Source organism: Ochotona princeps, chromosome 3, assembly GCF_030435755.1.
Source record: "Ochotona princeps isolate mOchPri1 chromosome 3, mOchPri1.hap1, whole genome shotgun sequence".
Taxonomy (NCBI): Eukaryota; Metazoa; Chordata; class Mammalia; order Lagomorpha; family Ochotonidae; genus Ochotona; species Ochotona princeps.
The window spans coordinates 38,578,118-38,596,693 of record NC_080834.1 but is presented as its reverse complement, the minus strand read 5'-3'; the positions used below and the strand labels follow the sequence as shown (position 1 = coordinate 38,596,693).

At 41.9% G+C, this 18,576-nt stretch overlaps 1 protein-coding gene across 1 annotated transcript in view; it reads right to left on the bottom strand.

The window, feature by feature from the left end:
• Positions 1-3,030: 3,030 nt before the first annotated feature.
• LTN1 (listerin E3 ubiquitin protein ligase 1) overlaps positions 3,031-18,576 on the bottom strand; it is a 69,404-nt gene continuing 53,858 nt past the window's right edge. The window contains exons 27-31 of the mRNA XM_058661721.1: positions 15,482-15,702; positions 8,684-8,878; positions 5,744-5,911; positions 5,258-5,322; positions 3,031-5,227 (exon numbers count right to left, since the gene is read on the bottom strand). Coding sequence (XP_058517704.1) covers positions 5,260-5,322; positions 5,744-5,911; positions 8,684-8,878; positions 15,482-15,702 — 647 coding nt within the window. The 3' untranslated portion in view covers positions 3,031-5,227; positions 5,258-5,259. The remainder of the gene's footprint in view (positions 5,228-5,257; positions 5,323-5,743; positions 5,912-8,683; positions 8,879-15,481; positions 15,703-18,576) is intronic.

Sequence of the window (18,576 nt, the reverse complement as noted above, 5' to 3'; positions counted from 1 at the left end):
CCTCCCAGCCCCAGCTACCAACCACTAGCAGGTGGCAGGTAATGTTATTTAGCCCAGCCCAAGCTTCCCATGTGAGTGGGTGCCTTGGCCTGACCCACACGTGTCCTCCAGGTCCTTCTAGCCCCTACACTACCCAGTCTGAGCTCTCTTGCCTACCCAGGGGTGCAGCGCCACGAACCCTGGAAGACCGCACGTCAGTCCTCCCTTCCCAAACATGTCCACAGCTGCTCCCACTCCATATGACCCTGGATCCCTTCCCCAGGCAATCTGCAGTCCCCGCTCCGCAGACACGTGGCGTTCTCCGACTTCCCCACATACCTTAAAAACAGGAGGAGACTGCTAGCATGTTGGGGTAGTTAACAGTGTTTGCATTATCCACGTGCGGAATTCCCGCTGGACTGGCTGCTCTGTCCTGGCACTGTACCATTCGCTTAGCTACAGCCGTGAACCTCTCTGCTTCCGGCCTGGCTCCTTACTCCACTGCCTAGAAAGGCAGCAGATGATACCCCAGTACTGGGGCTCCTGTCACATAGGCCAAAGATGGAGTTTTTGGTTCCTCACTTCTGCCTGAGGAAGTCATGGCTATTGCAGGCATTTGGGGAATGAACCAGGTGATGACAGAGCTCGGCAACTCACTCATTCATATAAATAATACGTCTATTTTAAAAATATAAGATGTAGGTCCAGCATGGTAGCCTAGTGCCTAAAATCCTCTCCTTGAACGCACTAGGATCCCACATGGCTGGCTGCTCCACTTCTTTTCCAGCTCCATGCTGGATAGTCTGGGAAAGTAGCAGTGGTTGGCCCAAAGCCTCAGGACCCTGCACCCATATGGGAGACCCAGAGGAGGATTCTGGCTCCTGGCTTCAGATCGGCTCAGCTCTGGCCCTTGCAGCCACTTGGGGTGTGAAGCAGTGGACAGAAGATCTTTCTCTCTGTCTCTCCTTCTCACTGTAAATCTGACCATCCAAAAAAAAAATAAATAAATAAATGTTAAAAGAAAAGCAAACAACAAGAAAAAACCAACACAAGCTGGCTACCCCACACATCTGTAAGAAAAACAGGCATGTTGAACAAATGGGGCAAGCAGAGTTCTCAAACAGAAGGCGTGACTAGCCAAGAACATCAGAGTAAGTTTTGAAAAAGAATAAGATTAGAGAACCACAGCTTTCAAGATGAATCACAAAGCTGTTTTTTCACTTAAAAATGTATATATATATTGGGGCCCGGCATGGTGGCCTAGTGGCTAAAGTCTTCACCTTGAACGCGCCAGGATCCCATATGGGTGCCGGTTCTAATCCCGGCAGCTCCACTTCCCATCCAGCTCCCTGCTTGTGGCCTGGGAAAGCAGTTGAGGACGGCCCAATGCTTTGGGACACTGCACCCACGTGGGAGACCTGGAAGAGGTTCCAGGTTCCCAGCTTCGGATCGGTGCAGCACCTGCCGTTGCGGTCACTTGGGGAGTAAATCATCTGACAGAAGATCTTCCTGTCTCTCCTCCTCTCTGTATATCTGATTTTGTAATAAAAAAATAAATAAATCTTTAAAAAAATTAGGTATTTTAAAAAAATGTATATATATACACATATAACTTAAGGAGGCCAGTGCCTTATCCATTAGGCAACTGGGGCTTCACATATATACATATAACTTAAGTGAAAGGACTGGAACTGAGCCCAGAACATGAGATGACCAAGTAATATAAAGATAGGAAGTACCATATAATTACTGGCTACTCAGTATACTGCTTAGTAAATGATTCCGTGGGAACTGGCCACCAATACTGAGTTATAAGCCTTCTACTTTACCGCAGTAACAAGAAACAGCTCCTAATGAATGAAGCACATTTTAACTTTAAAACTTTTAGAGCAAAACTTAGGATTCATTTACACCTCAGAGAAAATAATAGAACCTCATTTTTATTTGAGGCAGAATTACAGAGAGAGAATCAAGACAGAGAGAGAGGTTGTTCATTCGCTGGTTCACTCACCAAATGGCCTCAATGGCTGGAGCTGAGCCAATGTGAAGCCAGGAGCCATGAGCTGCTTCTGAACCTTTCACTTGGGTACAGGGGTCCAAGGACCTGAAGCAGTCTCCGCTGGGTGCGGAATCAGGAGCGGAGCTTCTGCAACTCACACAGTGACCATACGGCATGCCAGCAGCACAGGCACAAGATCAGCCCGTCAAGCTACTGCGCCAGCCGAGAGGACAGAATGTTCTAAACCCCAGGCGTCAGTTCCAAATGAGTAAGGCTTTGAAATTTCAAAATATAATAGAAACTTTTAAATCTTAGGGAAGAAGCAAATTTTCAATACCTAATACAAAAAGGCTCACCATAGGGAAACAAATGACAAATCAAATTAAAAACAATCACGAGGGTTGAATGATAGGCAAAGACCTGCTCTGTGTCTCTCTTTATCTGCTGTCTTTCAAATAAATAAATAAATAAATAAGTCTTAAAAAAAAAAAAAAAACACCAAACCAAAAACGGGGGCTGATGCTGTGATGAAGAAAATAAAGGTGCCAGCTCAACCCCAGCTTCCCATGCGGGCTCCAGTCTGGCCTGGCTTTTCCACTCCCAATTCACCTCCTTGCAGATGGACAAATATTTTCTCGCTTTCTTTCCTTCTCCTAGCTCTGCGTTTCAAATAAATCAATCCTTTGCAAAAGGGAAGAAGGCACACTCGTAGCAGTGTTCAAAATGACAACAAACAATAGTCGAAACATTAATCGAGGAATTTGGTAAGTAAACTGATGTTAAAGAGTATAGTTAAGCAAATATCAAGTTACAGATTATGTATGGTAGGGTAGCATAACTACGTATTTTTAAGAGAAGCTCTCTGTACTGTTCTGTGGATACAAACACGGTGAAGCCTGAGATCTTGAATGGCAGACAGTCCAAGCAACCTCAGAACGCAGGTCTGTCCAGGGGCAAGCGGAGGAGGCTGGGGGAAGGACAAGGAGGAGAATTGTGCCAGAGAGGCGTATAAAAGAGAAACATTTTATTTCTTTAAAAATCAGAAGTAAGGAAAAATAGTATGTAAAGGGTTACAAGGGCATTTATATTATTTTTTCCTATATATCTGAAATTTTTTTAAATTAAAACAAATTTTATTGGGCACATATGGCATAACAAATAACATTAACTATTCACACCATTGAAACTGTATCAAGTAATAACAGATTGTTTAAGCTACAGAAATGTATGCACATATATCACAGCATGTGATGATAAGTAAGATTCAGAAATAAATTTTAATATTCCCTATTTACTTTGGGGTTTTAAGTTAATCATTTTGCTGATGGGCTTTGAGTTTCATGCAGTTTTACAATGACCTTACACTAAAGCTTTAAAAGCTCTTCTGATAGCCAGCAAAGCTGCATGAATAAAGCTTACTCGTGTGATATTCTGAATTCCAACCTTGGAAAGGCTTTTCTTTAGCATATAAGCCCTAATAAGCTTTATAATTATACTTGCAAGTCTTAAAGGAATGGATTTTAGGGTTTGAAGTATGAAGCGTGGTTACATAAATATAATCACTTCATTTTGGCCATTCAAAAAGAACCCGGCACCCTCGAGAAGAGCTTGACATTGAAGCAGGGAAAAGAATAAACGCTCCCTCGTCCCCTTTTCTATTTGGGATTTGGGTTAGAAGCCCGAAAGTACCAATACTGGCCGTGTATAAACAATGTCTTATTACAAAACCACTGTTGAAGGCTATGTAACTTTGACATGGAAATAACACAGTCCTTTGGGGTTACTGTCAGAGAAAGACATACAATTATTCTAAGAAAGGAGTTAAGAAGAGGTAGTAGAATTTTGCTGTCTTTATTTGACTGACTCCAAGCCTCAAGGCAAGAAGATAAAAAATGCTACACAAAAAATTCAAGACACACACAAAACTGGGTAAGACACTGCATCTACAAGTGCAATTCAAGAGATCTGGAACTCCCATAATTCTTCACTCTCCACCTGTGGGCCTCTGAATAGTCACACTATGTCAATAATAGTCATTTTACCCAGTTGACAGTAAGCAGTAATTTTATTTAACACAAGTTGCTTTTTGCCAATTAAACATTGCAACACAGAGGATTAGATGATCACTTAAGTAACCTAACTAGTTCCCCATGAAATGGAAGACTGCAATAAAATTATTTCAAGTTTCAAGGTTCCATACTTAATATGTTTGGGACACAGTTTTAATGGTAACCAAGCTGTGGCAAAAGCAGGCCTTCACCCATTTGTACACTTTTATCCATCACACTGAACTTTACTTTGTAGTAAAACCCTAACTTTCATTTCTGAAGGCTAAAACAGGCCAGCTTCCCCAAATCTCTTATATTTTGTGTAATTTTGGCTGGTAATAACAACAAGATTTACCTCCAAAATCTAAAGACTCCTAGAGCATTTTTAAAATATTGTTATTCTGTCAGTCTTTATGCTTTAATATTTACTCTTCCCTCTCAACTGAGGGATAGTTACCATTCTGCTTCATGAATGAAATAATCAAATTACTGTTTCTCCCACATTCTTACCCTTTGGAAACTCATCCAAGCTGAGTAATCCATTCACTGACAAGTTGACAATTCAGATTTCACCAATGCACAGAAATGATTTTCCACAAGCAAAATGTAAGTGTGATGAACTGGAAATTTCTGAATCTCATGACCCTTGATAAATGGAGGCACCTTTAAGTTCAGTTTACTCTTTTACTTAGGATATAACAGCATGCTTCGAATAGCTCAAGATAAGCCATATCAGTGTCATTTTATCATTAAAATAATCTACAAAAATCAGAATTAGTGTCTCTATTGTTTGTCAAAACTAATAAATATGTCTTAAAATATCTGTAGATTTAAATTAGCTCTCTCAATTCATTTTACCTCACCTGGACTTTTCTAGAACATAGAACAAACTGAATAGATTTATCAGTATAATAGTTGTATTTTCATATATCCCAATTCTGTAATTTAGATCTTTTTCATTAAATATATAAAGAAATTAAACCTTTCATATAAATATTTTTCTCTCAAATATGCAATATTCTTTTGTAAAAGAAAAGATTTCCAAACATTTACAAAGCAATCTTAAGATAAGTAAACTTATTTTTAGGATCATTACGTTAACCAAAATAATTTTTTGGAAAAGTCCCATTTAAAAATGATGTTCACTGGCTTCCTCACATCAACGCTGCTTTCAGAGATCCAAGTCAGACGCCTTTAACTGGCTCGGACGAGGGATTGCTTCAAGTGGAAAACTCAGAAAAAGGTCTCACGACACAGGGGACACGTCGATTTGTTGCTGGACGTAAACCATTTGTACTGAAAAAGAAAAGTTTGTAAATGTTAGAAGATCTTTTCACAGCTGTTTTCTCACATATACACATCAGAATCACTGAAAAAGAGAGAATGAAATTTTTGTTCTTTGATCTTCAGAATCAACAGAAAATGCTACCCCCAGTGGCCACACTATGATTTTTTTCTAGTTGGGCTCACTCACCAAGACCAAGGAAGGTCTTCCTCAAAGGAAATGCCAGTGAAGACCAATGGCGTTCAGTTCCAGTCAGAAACACCCAGTCACTCCGAGGCCAGCAGCCACAGCAAATTACTAATTATTTTTTAACAGACTTTTTTTAAAATCACTTTTTAATATGCCTCTTATTAATTATAATTAAGAAACCTAAGAATTTAACATATATCTTCTTTTTCACAGTTAGGTAACAACATGTGTTTATAGATTTACCAAGCAGGCTGAGTGGAATTTCTTCTTGCATGTTCTACAGGCTTTTTTGGGAAGGGAATAGTTGAAACCGTGAATGACTGAGAAGCAGATCATGCAATCCTCAACACCCTCAAAACGCTTGTCCACATTGTTTTTCCATAATGCCAAGCCTTCCATAATACTTCCGTTCTGTGAAGAAGAAAAATAAGAGTCATACTATAAAACCGAAAACCACCAATGATATTTTTATTCACGTTCTCAACATTTTAAGTTGTACTGTAAAGAACAGAATCTGTTTGGCTAATATTTACATATATGCAGTTCGATGAATGCTGGCTTAAAAATAGCTTTCCAAGTTTCAGGAATTGTATGGAGTTTTTCTTTGTTAAGGCAGGCTTCAGGTACCGCACATCCAACCCTAGCCTTCTGTTCCTGTGTCACACTGGCAATTCTTAAAATAGTCCAAATTTTTTCATTAAAATAAAATGATACAGGAATCTGTGGCCAGCAATTTTTTTTCAAGATTTATTTTATTTCCCAGATCCATTAGCACAAAACTAGATCAGATGCAGAGAACTCCGTTAGAACCAGTGCTCGAAAACGGAACAGGGCATCCCACGCAGAGCTTAATGCACTGCACCGAAACACGAGCTCTTTGGCCAGTGATCTTTGATGCTGCCACTGTAACCACGCACACAACCGGGACTGTGAAATTAGAAAGTAAACACTGAGTATGCTCTGACCTTCCCTCTCCCCTTCCTCAGACTTCTCTATTCCCTGAGGCATACAAACATTGAAGTCTGGCAATTATTAACCATGTAGCAGCCTGCAAGTTTAAATGACTGTAAAAGTCACGTATCTCTCACCTGAAATCAAGAGTTAGGGGCTGGGGCCAGGGCTTAACAGGCAAAGTTGCTATGTACAATGCTGGCTTCCCATATGGACATAAGTCCAGGCATCTCCACTTCTGATCCAGCTCCTTGCTATGTGCCTGAAAAAGCGTCAGAGAATGGCCCACATACTTGGGCCCCGTGTGGGAGAATTGGATGAGCTCTGAGCTCCAGCCTTTATGTAAATTTGGGGAGTGACCCAGACAATCTCCGTCTCTCCTACTCTCTGACTCTGCTTTTCAAATAAATAAATAAATACATAAAAATAGTCTTGAAAAGAATCCAGAAATCATTAAACCTAGTTAGCAAAGCATGCTGAAGGTTGAAACTGGCTGGAAGCTTGGCCTCCTCTGCCAGCTAGCCAAGTTGTAAATGCAAAACAAAACTTCTCAAAACAAATCAACAGTGTTACTCTACTAACACTTGACTAGAAAGGAAACAGCTTGAATGCTGAAACTGAGACAATGTTAGGATCTGCACAGAAGACCAAAACGGCCACAATATTCCCTTAAACCAAAGCATAACCCATATCAAGCCTAATTCCCCACAAATTTTTTTTTAAAGATTTATTTTTTATTGCAAATTCAGATATACAGTGAGAAAGATCCTCCGTCCAATGATTCACTCCCCAAGTGACCGCAATGGCCAGTGCTGCGCTGATCCAAAGCCAGGAGCCTGGATCTTCCTCCAGGTCTCCCATGCGGGTACAGGGCCCCCAACTTTGGGCCGTCCTTGACTGCAGATGAGGAGGTGAGACTACACAGGGTAACAGCTAGAAGTGGAACTCAAAGATGTGACTACGGCCTGGCACAGCAGCCTAGCAGATGAATCCACCGGAATCCCATATGGGCACAGGTTTGCATCCTGGCTGTTCCACGTCCCATCCAGCTCCTGTCTGTGGCCTGGGAAAACAGTCAAGGACGGCCTAAAGCCTTGGGACCCTGCACCTGTGTGACCCGTAAGACACTCCTGGCTCTCAGATCGGCTCAGTTTCAGGCTCTGTGGCCACTTGGGGAATAAACCAGCAGATGGAATATCTTTTTTTTTTTTTTAATTTTATTTTTATTGGAAACTCAGATATACAGAGAGGAACATCTTCCATCTGTTGATTCACTCCCCAAGCAGCCACAATAGCCAAAGCTGTGCCAATCTGAAGCCAGGAGTCAGGAACTTCTTCTGGGTCTCCCAAATGGGTGCAGGGTCCCAAGACTTTGGGCCGTCCTTGCCTGCTTTCCCAGCCCCACAAAAGCAGGGAGCTGGATGGGAAGTGGGGCTGCCGGGATTAGAACTGGTGCCCATATAGGATCCTGGCACATGCAAGGCGAGGACTTTAGCTGCTAGGCTATCGCACGGGGCCCAGATGGAATATCTTTATTTCTCCTTCTCTCTGTAAATCTTTCCTATAAGAAATAAATCTTTATAAAAGAAAAAAAAAGGCAACTGAATTGTTACAATTTCATTCAAAAAACCTTTAGTAGCAGAGCTATTTCTTATAAATAAAGAAAAGCAGTTTCTTGAGAGGGAAACGCCTCCTCCTGATGAAGATGCTGCGAACACTGCTGCAGGACAAGTGATCTAGAATATTCCCTACGCTTCGCAGCAAAGCAGCAGAAGAGTGCGAGAGAACGGATTGTAATGTTCAAAGAAGCTTGACTGTGAGCTACAGGGAGCCTGCTGTGAAAAGAAGGGTTAACCGATGCAGCAAACTTCACTGCTATTATCTGAAGAAACTATCCACCACCTCCGCCCTCAGCAACCACCAGTTCTATCGGAGGCAAGACACTCCACAAACAAAAATACTACATCTCAATCAAGATTCAGCATTTTGTTATGGCAGCAAAACATCTTGAAATTAAGGTACGTACAATGTTTAATAGGTTACAACCTCTGTGTTCACTAGGAAGCCAAGCGATTCCTAGGAGTTAATTCTGAGACTCAAGTGATTGCCGGGCTCTAGAACCAAATGCTAACAAGTCGGAGGTATGCTTGCACTCTCTTCTTCAAGAGATCCATATCATACTCGACTAGTCTGGCCTTAGTTTAGAACGCCAAACCTGAAATGGAACTTTACCTGATGAGTGAGGTAAGTACTTAATTGCAACATCCAGTTCCTCCACTGCTGGACAGCCACTCCCACTCTTTTGCCACTTTCCACTGTTATTGAACCCAAAGGATAATTTGAAGGCAGCTGTATTATAAGCTCAATGACAATGTCCTCAATGCTGTACGTCGCCATCACTTCTCGAGTAGTAGCTCGGGCTTTCACCTGTAATTGAATAAAGACAATTTTATAACCAAATCTTTTTCACTCAAGACATCTCTTACAGACTGACGAGACAAGGACAAAGCAGGAAAACACACTCATTTATCTGACATGAGATATTTAATATATAGGTTTAAATCCCTTTGTATGTTTATAGTGATTTTATCACACTGAAAATTTACTTGACAACAGGCTTTTCCTTTGAGAAAGTTATGTCATTTATGAACAACAGAAAGAATGAATTATTAATCTCTTCCCTAACCAGGGTACCGGTTCCACATCTCCCGGATCCTTCCCGACCGCAGTGCCCCCTGAGCTGCAGGGCCAGCCGTTAGTTGCTGCAGCATTTCAACCTGGTTCTTCAATTGCCATGCTAACACTACAAACTCAACAAGGACACAAGTCATCGTCCTTTACGAACTTCTGACTTTCTTATTTCCAGTGTAAAAACCGGATTTTAGATTCTTGCCTCCAGCCTTAACCTAGATATTAATTAGATATAAATATGACCGAATTTGGGCCAGCACAGCAGCTTATCAGGCTAACCCTCCACCTAGGGCACTTCCATCTGCTAGTTCACTCCCCAAAGAGCCACAAGGGCTGGGGCCAGGCTGCTTAGAAGCCAGGAGCCAGGAGCTTCCTCCAGACTGCCCAATTAGGTGCAGAGGACCAGGCCCTTAAATGACTCTGCTACTTTCTCCAGGCACATTAGCAGGAAACTGGATGAGAAGTGGCACAGCCACGGGAAGGAAAAAAATGGTGATCTCACCCACTGGAGCCCTTGGCCCTAATCAGCTATGTAAAGATCACCAAAAATAATAATTAATAATTAAAAACACAGGAAGTGGCACAGCCAGCTCTTCTAAGCACTGGCAGTGACTTTACCCACATCACAGTGCTGGCCTCTGCTAGTTCTCTTCTCTGGCATTGCCAGCAGCACAGCAACGCGCAGACCCTGCTCTTGCTCATGTCTACTCCAGTATCTCTGAACTATTCAACTAAATCCAAGTCATATCCCAACAGTCCATGCTACACACTGCAACCACAGCAATTCATACAATAGAACTCTGACCATACTTCTATCTAAATGGAAACCCTTGGGCCCGGCGGCGTGGCCTAGCGGTTAAAGTCCTCGCCTTGAAAGCCCCGGGATCCCATATGGGCGCCAGTTCTAATCCCGGCAGCTCCACTTCCCATCCAGCTCCCTGCTTGTGGCCTGGGAAAGCAGTCAAGGACGGCCCAATGCATTGGGACCCTGCACCCACGTGGGAGACCCAGAAGAGGTTCCAGGTTCCCAGCTTCGGATCGGCGTGCACCGGCCCGTTGCAGTCACCCGGGGAGTGAATCATTGGATGGAAGATCTTCCTCTCTGTATCTCCTCCTCTCTGTAAATCTGACTTTGTAATAAAATAAATAAATCTTAAAAAAATAAAATAAAATAAGGGCCCAGCGGCATGGCCTAGCGGCTAAAGTCCTCGCCTTGAAAGCCCCGGGATCCCATATGGGCGCCGGTTTTAGTCCCGGCAGCTCCACTTCCCATCCAGCTCCCTGCTTGTGGCCTGGGAAAGTAGTCGAGGACGGCCCAAAGCTTTGGGACCCTGTACCCACATGGGAGACCTGGAAGAGGTTCCTGGTCCCGGCTTTGGATTGGCGCGTACCGGCCTGTTGCGGCTCACTTGGGGAGTGAAACATCGGATGGAAGATCTTCCTCTCTGTCTCTCCTCCTCTCTGTATATCTGGCTTTCCTATAATAATAATAAAATCTTAAAAAAAAAATAAATAAATAAAATAAATGGAAACCCTTCAGTGGCTGCAGACCAAATGTTTTAGATTTATCTTTCCAAACCTAACTCTTAAAAAAATTTATTTATTGTTATTCAAAAGGAAGATTTACGGAGTGAAGGACAGAAAGACCTTTTATGCGCTGACTCACTGCCCCCAGCTGGCACGCATTTGGGATCCCAGTGCATGCACGGTTTAGCCACGAGGCTACCGAGCTGGGCCCCAACACAACTGTTAATTCGTGCGTAAAACTGACTCTCTTGATGACTCCCCTTTGGGAATCCTGTTCTAAATGATCACTGGATCAGTCATTTCTTGGGTGATCACAGAAATCAGAGTATCATCTTAGGGGAGGTGTTGTGGCACAGCACTGTTGCACCAGTTACATACCATTGCTATACTTCCAATCGCCTCCTTGCTAACATATTGGGAAGAAGCAAATGATGGCTACTACATTTTAGTTGCAGTCGTTCATGAGGGAGACTCAGACTGAGTTTTGCCAGTGTGGCTGTTGTGTGCTTTTGGGATGGTCAATCAGAATGAAAGGTATCACTCTGTCACTATACCATTCAAATTAAATTACATTATCATTTCAATGCTGCTTGTTTCTGAAATACTGTTTTCTCCAAATCAAATGTCTTTCCCTGCTCACCCCAAGTAACCTTCCTCTGTGAAGTCTTACTTAAATCCACTCAGCCAGGTGAGCATCTCCCAGTGACATCACAGAGCACTCTAATTATGTGCCACTCCAGTTCCTAATGCAGGAAGCATCAGTCTGCTCTCTTCTCTCTGACGGTGGGTTGTAACTGCCCAGGTGATGGGTATATAGTTTGGTATGTGCTAGCATTCCTCTATCAATTTTGTTTTTTTTTTAATATTTTGTTTTTTGTTTATTTTTTTTTTTATTTTAATTACATTGCATTATGTGACTCCCTCCCCCCATGGTGGACTCCTCCACCCCGTTGCTGTATTACATTTTTCTGGTTTTTTTTGATTACATTGCATTATGTGACATGGTTTTATAGGCCCTGCGATTCTCCACACCCCCCCGCCCCCCGTGATGTATTCCTCCACCTTGTTGCATCACCACAGATCAAATTCAGTTGAGATTCTTTCATTGCGTGCATCTACCAGGCAAAAGTCCAGCATCTTATTGTCCAGAAAAGCTCATCAGTCTCTTGGGGAGACCATCTCTGGTCTGAAGGTAGAGCCGGCAGGGTGGTTCTGATAGTTCCACAGTACCGTATTGCTGCCACTCTCACCACTCCAGGCACAATGCGGTCATTGGAAAATCCACTGATTGATACAGTCCATCCTATATATCAATTTTGAATGGACTAGTCAATAAAAACTATTTGGCAGGTGGATAAAATTAATATAGTATTCCAATGCATGGAATAACTTTGAGATCAATACACAAGAATCAGAAAAGAACACAATCTGAGAATCAGGATGGCGGAATAGGGTAAGGACATGTTTAAACAGATGAAGAAACATTAGCCCATGTGAAGGGCACATTCGAGGAAACAGAAGAGGACGAAACAAAAGCTGAGGGGGACCTGTGACTGACAGACACAGGAAGTAGCTGAGACAACGGTAGGTGTTGCAGTGACGCATATGCCAGCAGCATTCAGCGAGCCACGATCTGAGCTGCACTGGCCACTGAAACACCAGCAGCAACAACATGGGAAGGGGCGTTCACCGGGAGCTCAGGAGAGAACAAAGAACTGCCCACCTTACTGGGCTGTTTGATTTGGCCAGGAAAAGAGACACAGCAGCAGGTCCCAGATGGGTGGTGCAGGAAGAGGGTGGACTTCACAGCCCAACCTGCCCCCTACAGCCGAATCTAGCACCATATGTTCAAGGAGGCAAAGACTATGGGACAGGAGTGAGCATGCATTGAACTGGAAATGAATTCATTTCTGGCTCAGTGAACTAAAACAATGTCCAGTTCACCCTCAGACCTGATGGTCAACAGATCAAGAACTCTAGTAGTGGCACATCAACTGCCATTTTGTACAGTGGGACAAAGGCATTGATACTGCAGGGAAAACACTGAGCTGTACATGCTCTAAGCTGGGAGCAAACTCACTGAACCCAGTGCATTGCACTGGTCCCACAGGAAAATAATACGAACTTTGGCATTGTACGGGTCAAAACAGACCCATGCAACCCCCAGACTAAATAGTCAATAGGTTCTGGCAAGATCAGCACCACCACCAACTACCTAGCTATACAGGACACCTGGTATCTCCCTAATCCTAAGAACTGCTCCAACCAGAAGTGGGAGAAAGGTTGTACAGATAGTAGTGCAGCCTCAGCACAGTATCACAGGAGGTAGAGATGGTGAGCCAGGAGCTGGGGCTACAGAGACTATGATGGAAATCTAATATAAGAACCCAGACCTGGAACTTGCTGGAGGGAGTGGCACAAGTGACTACAAACAGAGACATGTACCAAGCACAAGAAGTAAAATTGAACTGTAGACCTGTGGGTGACACAGCTTAGAAACCTGCCCCAAGGAGAAGAATTTGATAACCAGAAGTACAATGACCAAGAGCAAAAGAGAAGAGACAGAGGCACAATGAATATTACTGAAGACTCCCCTGCAAAGGAGCAAAATGCCTTTGCCAACCTCAGAGTTAACTGAGGAATACATCCAGAAAATGGAGGATACAGAATTCAAAACACTTGTTATAAAGCTTCTTATCAACAAGAGGCAGTAATACAGGAATTCAAGAAATTTAAGGAATGTGTCACACAGGAAATGAATCAAATGGAAGCTGATACATCAGAAATGAAGAATACAGTAGAGCAAATTAAAAGTACAGTGGAGGGTCTGGTATGGTGGCCTAGTGCGTAAAGTCCTCACCTTGCATGCACTGGGATCCCAAATGGACACTGGTTCTAAATTTGGCAACCCTGTTTCCCATCCAGTTTCTTGCTTGTGGCCTGGGAAAGCAGTTGATGACGGCTCAAAGCTTTGGGACCCTGCACCCACGTGGGAGACCCAGAAGAGCTCCTGGCTGCTGCCTTCAGATCAGCACAGCTCCAGCCACTGCGGCCACTTGGGGAGTGAATCATCGAATGGAAGATCTTCCTCTGTCTCTCCTCCTCTCTGTATATTAGACTTTGCAATAAAAGTAAGATAAAATAAATCTAAAAAAAAAAAAGTACACTGGAAAATATCCAAAATAGAACAAATAAAGCAGAAGAAGGAATCTGAGAATTGAACGATATTTCCTGTCACTAGGGGGAAGCAAACAAACAAAAAACTGGAAGCAGAACTGGATCAAGCTAAAAAAGTATACATTAATTGAAAGACATTATTAAAAGGCCAAATATAAGAGTTATGGGAGTCTCAGAAAGTGCAGAGAGAGAAGTTGGGTTTACAAATGTATTTAATGAAATAATAAAGGAAAATTTCCCTAATCTAGAGAAAGAATTGGGAAATAACATCTAGGAGGGGCACAGACCAAAAGCGATCTTCATCACAACACATGATAATCAAGCTCTCTTCAATCGAACATAAGGAAAAGATTTTTAAATGTGCACATGAAAAAAGTCAGCTGACATATAAAGGGATGCCAATTAAACTCACAGGAGACCTCTCACAGGAAACTCTACAGGCCAGAAGAGAATGGAATGACATATTCCAGATTCTAAAAGCAAAAAAATTGTCGGCCCAGGATATTGTACCCAGGAAAACTTTCTTTTGTCTTTGAAAATGAAATAAAATTCTTTTGACAGTAAAAAGAACTTAAAAGAATATGCCTCTTCCAAACCTGCTCTACAAATGAAACTTAGATATTCTCTTCACGGAAGAACAGCACCCACCAAAGCAAAAGACAAATGCAAAGAACATTCCAGTAAAATAACAACAGAAGACTAAATCAATGAACAACCCATTGCTAAAATAACGGGACCAAATTACTACCCATTCATATTTACCCTGAATGTAAATGGCTTAAACGCATCAATCAAACCTCAAAGATTTGTAGAATGGATTAAAAAACCATCTATTTGTTGCCTACAGGACATATACCTCACCAACAAAGATCAGCAGAAACTATATCTCATGGATTTTCATGTTTTTGTTTTAGTTTCATCTCTTCAAAATTCTCTTATTAAAGTCTTCACTGACTCACAGATCATACAGTAGCATCATTTTCTTCAAGAAGGTTCTTAATTTTCTTTTTCATTTCTTCAGCGACACATTAGTCATTCAGTAGCATATTATTTAACTTCATGGCGTTGTTAATTTCTTTTTTTCTTCCTGTTGATTTTGTTTTGTGACTTTTCATTTAAGATGAGGTACAGTAACTGTGTAATGGAGACTATCATATCTAGTAGCATGTTATTTAACTTCATGGCATTGTAAATTTCTATTTTTCTTCCTGTTGCTGATTTTGTATTGTGATTTTTCATTTAAGGGATGTACAGTAACTGTGTAATGGAGACTATCATGTCCAGATGTGAGGATACAATGTAGTATGCATCTGTGTTACCAGACCAAAGATGGACTCCCAATGAAACTGCTAACTCTATCTTGACAATAGGATGCTGGACATATGACTGTGTATGAAGAACTGAACTATACTATAGTAATAATATAGGGGAAGTGAGTGAGAGGGTAGGGGATTGGGGAAGTGTCTATGGAGCTGTGTTGTAAAATTATAATAATAACAATAATAATAATAATAAGTAAAAAAAAAATAATGCGACTCCCGCATAATCTTAACAGAGGATGTTTTTGTGATGATATTCACAGAAGCAAATTTAAACAATATTCAAACCGCTTCTGCACATCAGGCCAGTACTTACCGCCATGCCATTAAGCAGCTGTGTACTTGTTTGCACAGAAGATATTTCTTGAAATGAAAGAACATTGCTGACATACTTGCTTGTAAATCTATCAACAATATTGAAAACACGTTTCTCACTGCTATTCCACCACAGCCTAACCATGGCTGGCAAGTCTTTTAATGTCATATGATACACTGAACAAGCCAAGTGTGGAATATGGTATGGAAGAGTTGCTGTTTCTAAGGAAAAAGACAAATTCTTAAGTTTAGGGATACTATTCTTACATAACATTTTATGTTTATTTACATATTTTTGCAGTAACATTACTACTTTCCTCAGAACATCTTAATACTCCAACAACACTGTTACAGCTAATAGGACAAAGAGTTTAAAAGCAGAACACCGTGCCAGCACCCTCCCTCACACTCAAAATGAAAAGTAAGAGGACAAAGTTTGGTAGAGCAACCAACTTGCAACTTGGGATGTTGCAACTCACAGAAGTTGGGATATTGTGATGTTGTTACTCACAGAAGTACCTATTTCAAGTCTCAGCTACTCTCTCTCTGATCCAGTTTCCTGTTAATATGTCCGCTGGCAAAGAGCAGGAGATGTTTCCAGTACTCAGGTCCCTGAGCCCTCCATAGGACATCTATTTGGAATTCTGGGTTCTCGGGCTTCAACCTGGTCTATCCTGGGCTGCAGCGGGCATTTTGGGGAACCACCATGCAGATTAAAGAGACCTTTCTCTCTGCCATGACAATATTAAAGAAAGTAAAACTTTTGAAAAAAAAAAAAAAAACAGGAATGGCAAAAGTAGTAAAAAGAGGGAAAATGTCAACACTGAACTAGTCTTCCTAGAAGCATTCTATGTTTCATATCGGAAGCAGTGATCACACCCGCTTCTCCCCAACCCTAGACCCTTCCCACCCTGCTCAACAATGCAAACATCGTCTAAACAATAATAACAAAACAAAGACCTCATATAAAACAGAACACACAAGCGAGGGTAATTCGGCTTATATTTATACATAAATCATTCAGTCATAAAAGCAAATGCAATTCAGAGTTAAGGAGTGAACTAGCAGAATGAAGATTCTCCATCTGTCTGTAAATCTGCCTTTCTAATAAAAATAGATTAAAAAAAATAAAATCCTGCCATTTGCGGCAAAATGAACACAACTAGAGGAGATCCTGTAAGTAAAATAAGCCAGACCCTAAAAGACAAATACTGTAAGTTCTCCCTTATACATGCATGGGAGTTAAAATTCAAAAAGACACATCTGCGTGTATAGGTACTGCGATAAAGGTAGTCTCACAAAACTTTATTTTAGGGACCAGTGCAGTGGTGTATTGGCTAAAGTCCCCAGTGGGTGCTGGTTCGAGTCCTGGCTGCTCCACTTCAGGTTTAGGTCCCTGCTAAGGAGCCTGGGAAAGCAAGAGAGGATGGCCCAAGTTCTTGGGCCGCTGTATCCACGCAGCAGATGCAGCAGTTACGGGTTCCTAGCTTTGGATCAGTTCCGCTCCAACCACTGTGAACATTTAGGCATCTTTCCCCATCTTTATAAATCTGTCTTTTAAATAAGTAATCTTCAAAAAAAAAAAAAAAACCTTTCTTTTATAGCTTTGTCAAGCCAGTTATACACTACTATAGTTTTAATGATCTGTGATTACTTTAAAATTTATGGCATATGAGTGAAATGGTCTTTATTTCATTCAATTACAGCCACTGTTTACATTCCCACTTAACTACAGTCTTTGTTTTTTGTTAAATTTCCTATTAATTTAAAATTGCTTTTTAGATTTGTTTGTTTGTACTACAAAGGTAGATTTACAGAGAGCAGGTGAGTCAGAGAAAGAAAGGTCTTCCTTTCACTGGTTCTCTCCCCAAATGGCTGCAAAGACCACAGCTGAACTGATCTGACGCCAGGAGCTTCTTCTGCGTCTCCCACACGCATGCAGGGTCCAAGGATTTGGGACTATCTTGTGCCAGTTACCCAGTCAATAATCAAGGAGCTGGATTAGAAGTGCAGCAAACGGGCCTGGCACAGTGGCCTAACGGCTAAAGTCCTCGCCTTGAACGCACCACGATCCCATATGGGCACAGGTTCTAATCCCAGCAGCCCTGCTTCCAATCCAGTTCCCTGCTTGTGTTCTGAGAGAGCAGTCGAGGACGGCCCAAAGGCTTAGGACCCTGCACCCGTGTGGGAGACCTAGAAGAGCTCCTGGCTGCTGACTGGATTGGCGCAGCACCGGCCGAGGCGGTCACTTGGGGAGAGAATCATCTGATGGAAGATCTTCCTCTCTCTATATATATATCTGACTTTGCAATAAAAATAAATAAATCTTAAAAAAAAAAAAAAGTGGAGCAACCAAGACTAGAACTTGCACCTATATGGATATCAGCTCTTGAAGGCAGAGGGTTAAGCCTAATGAGCCACCGTACCACACCCCAACTTACAATGTTCAAGCTCAAAGGAAGAAAAAACAAAGGAAGCAGAGAAGCAGGGGAAAAGGAAGGGAATGACATTATGGTCTTAAACCACAGTGAATCTTACAAACTAATTACAATTAAAAAAAAAAAACTTCAAAAGATTTAAACATTTTTGAAAAGCTTATTTTGTTGCCCTGGGCAGGCATTATAGTACAGCAGCTCGAGCCAGTGTTAAGGCCACCTGCACTGGTCCCTGTTTCCCCGCTTCCCCAGCAAACAACGGTTCAAGTACGGGAGTTCCTGCCATTCGTGGGTGAGACCTGGACATGATCCAGGCTCCTGGCTGCAGCCCGGCTCAGAGCTGGCAGTGGTGGCCATGGGAAGGTGAACCAGCACAGGGAGATCTCAAATGATTGCTTTCGCTCATTCATTCATTCATTCTGCCTTTTGAGTAAATAAATACATTATTCAAAAAAAGTTTAATGTGAAAAAATATTTTTAGAATCCTCACACAGGTTTTGCACAATGAACTTATTGAGGATCCCTAGTAAATCATGAAAAGAAATTTGGCCTCATTTATGTTCTTCAAAGCTCATGAAATGCCGTTCCAAAGTTCAACACTCACACATGCAGTCCTGCAACTACGCAACACATCAAAACGCCCCACTGTCGGTCTGCTGTT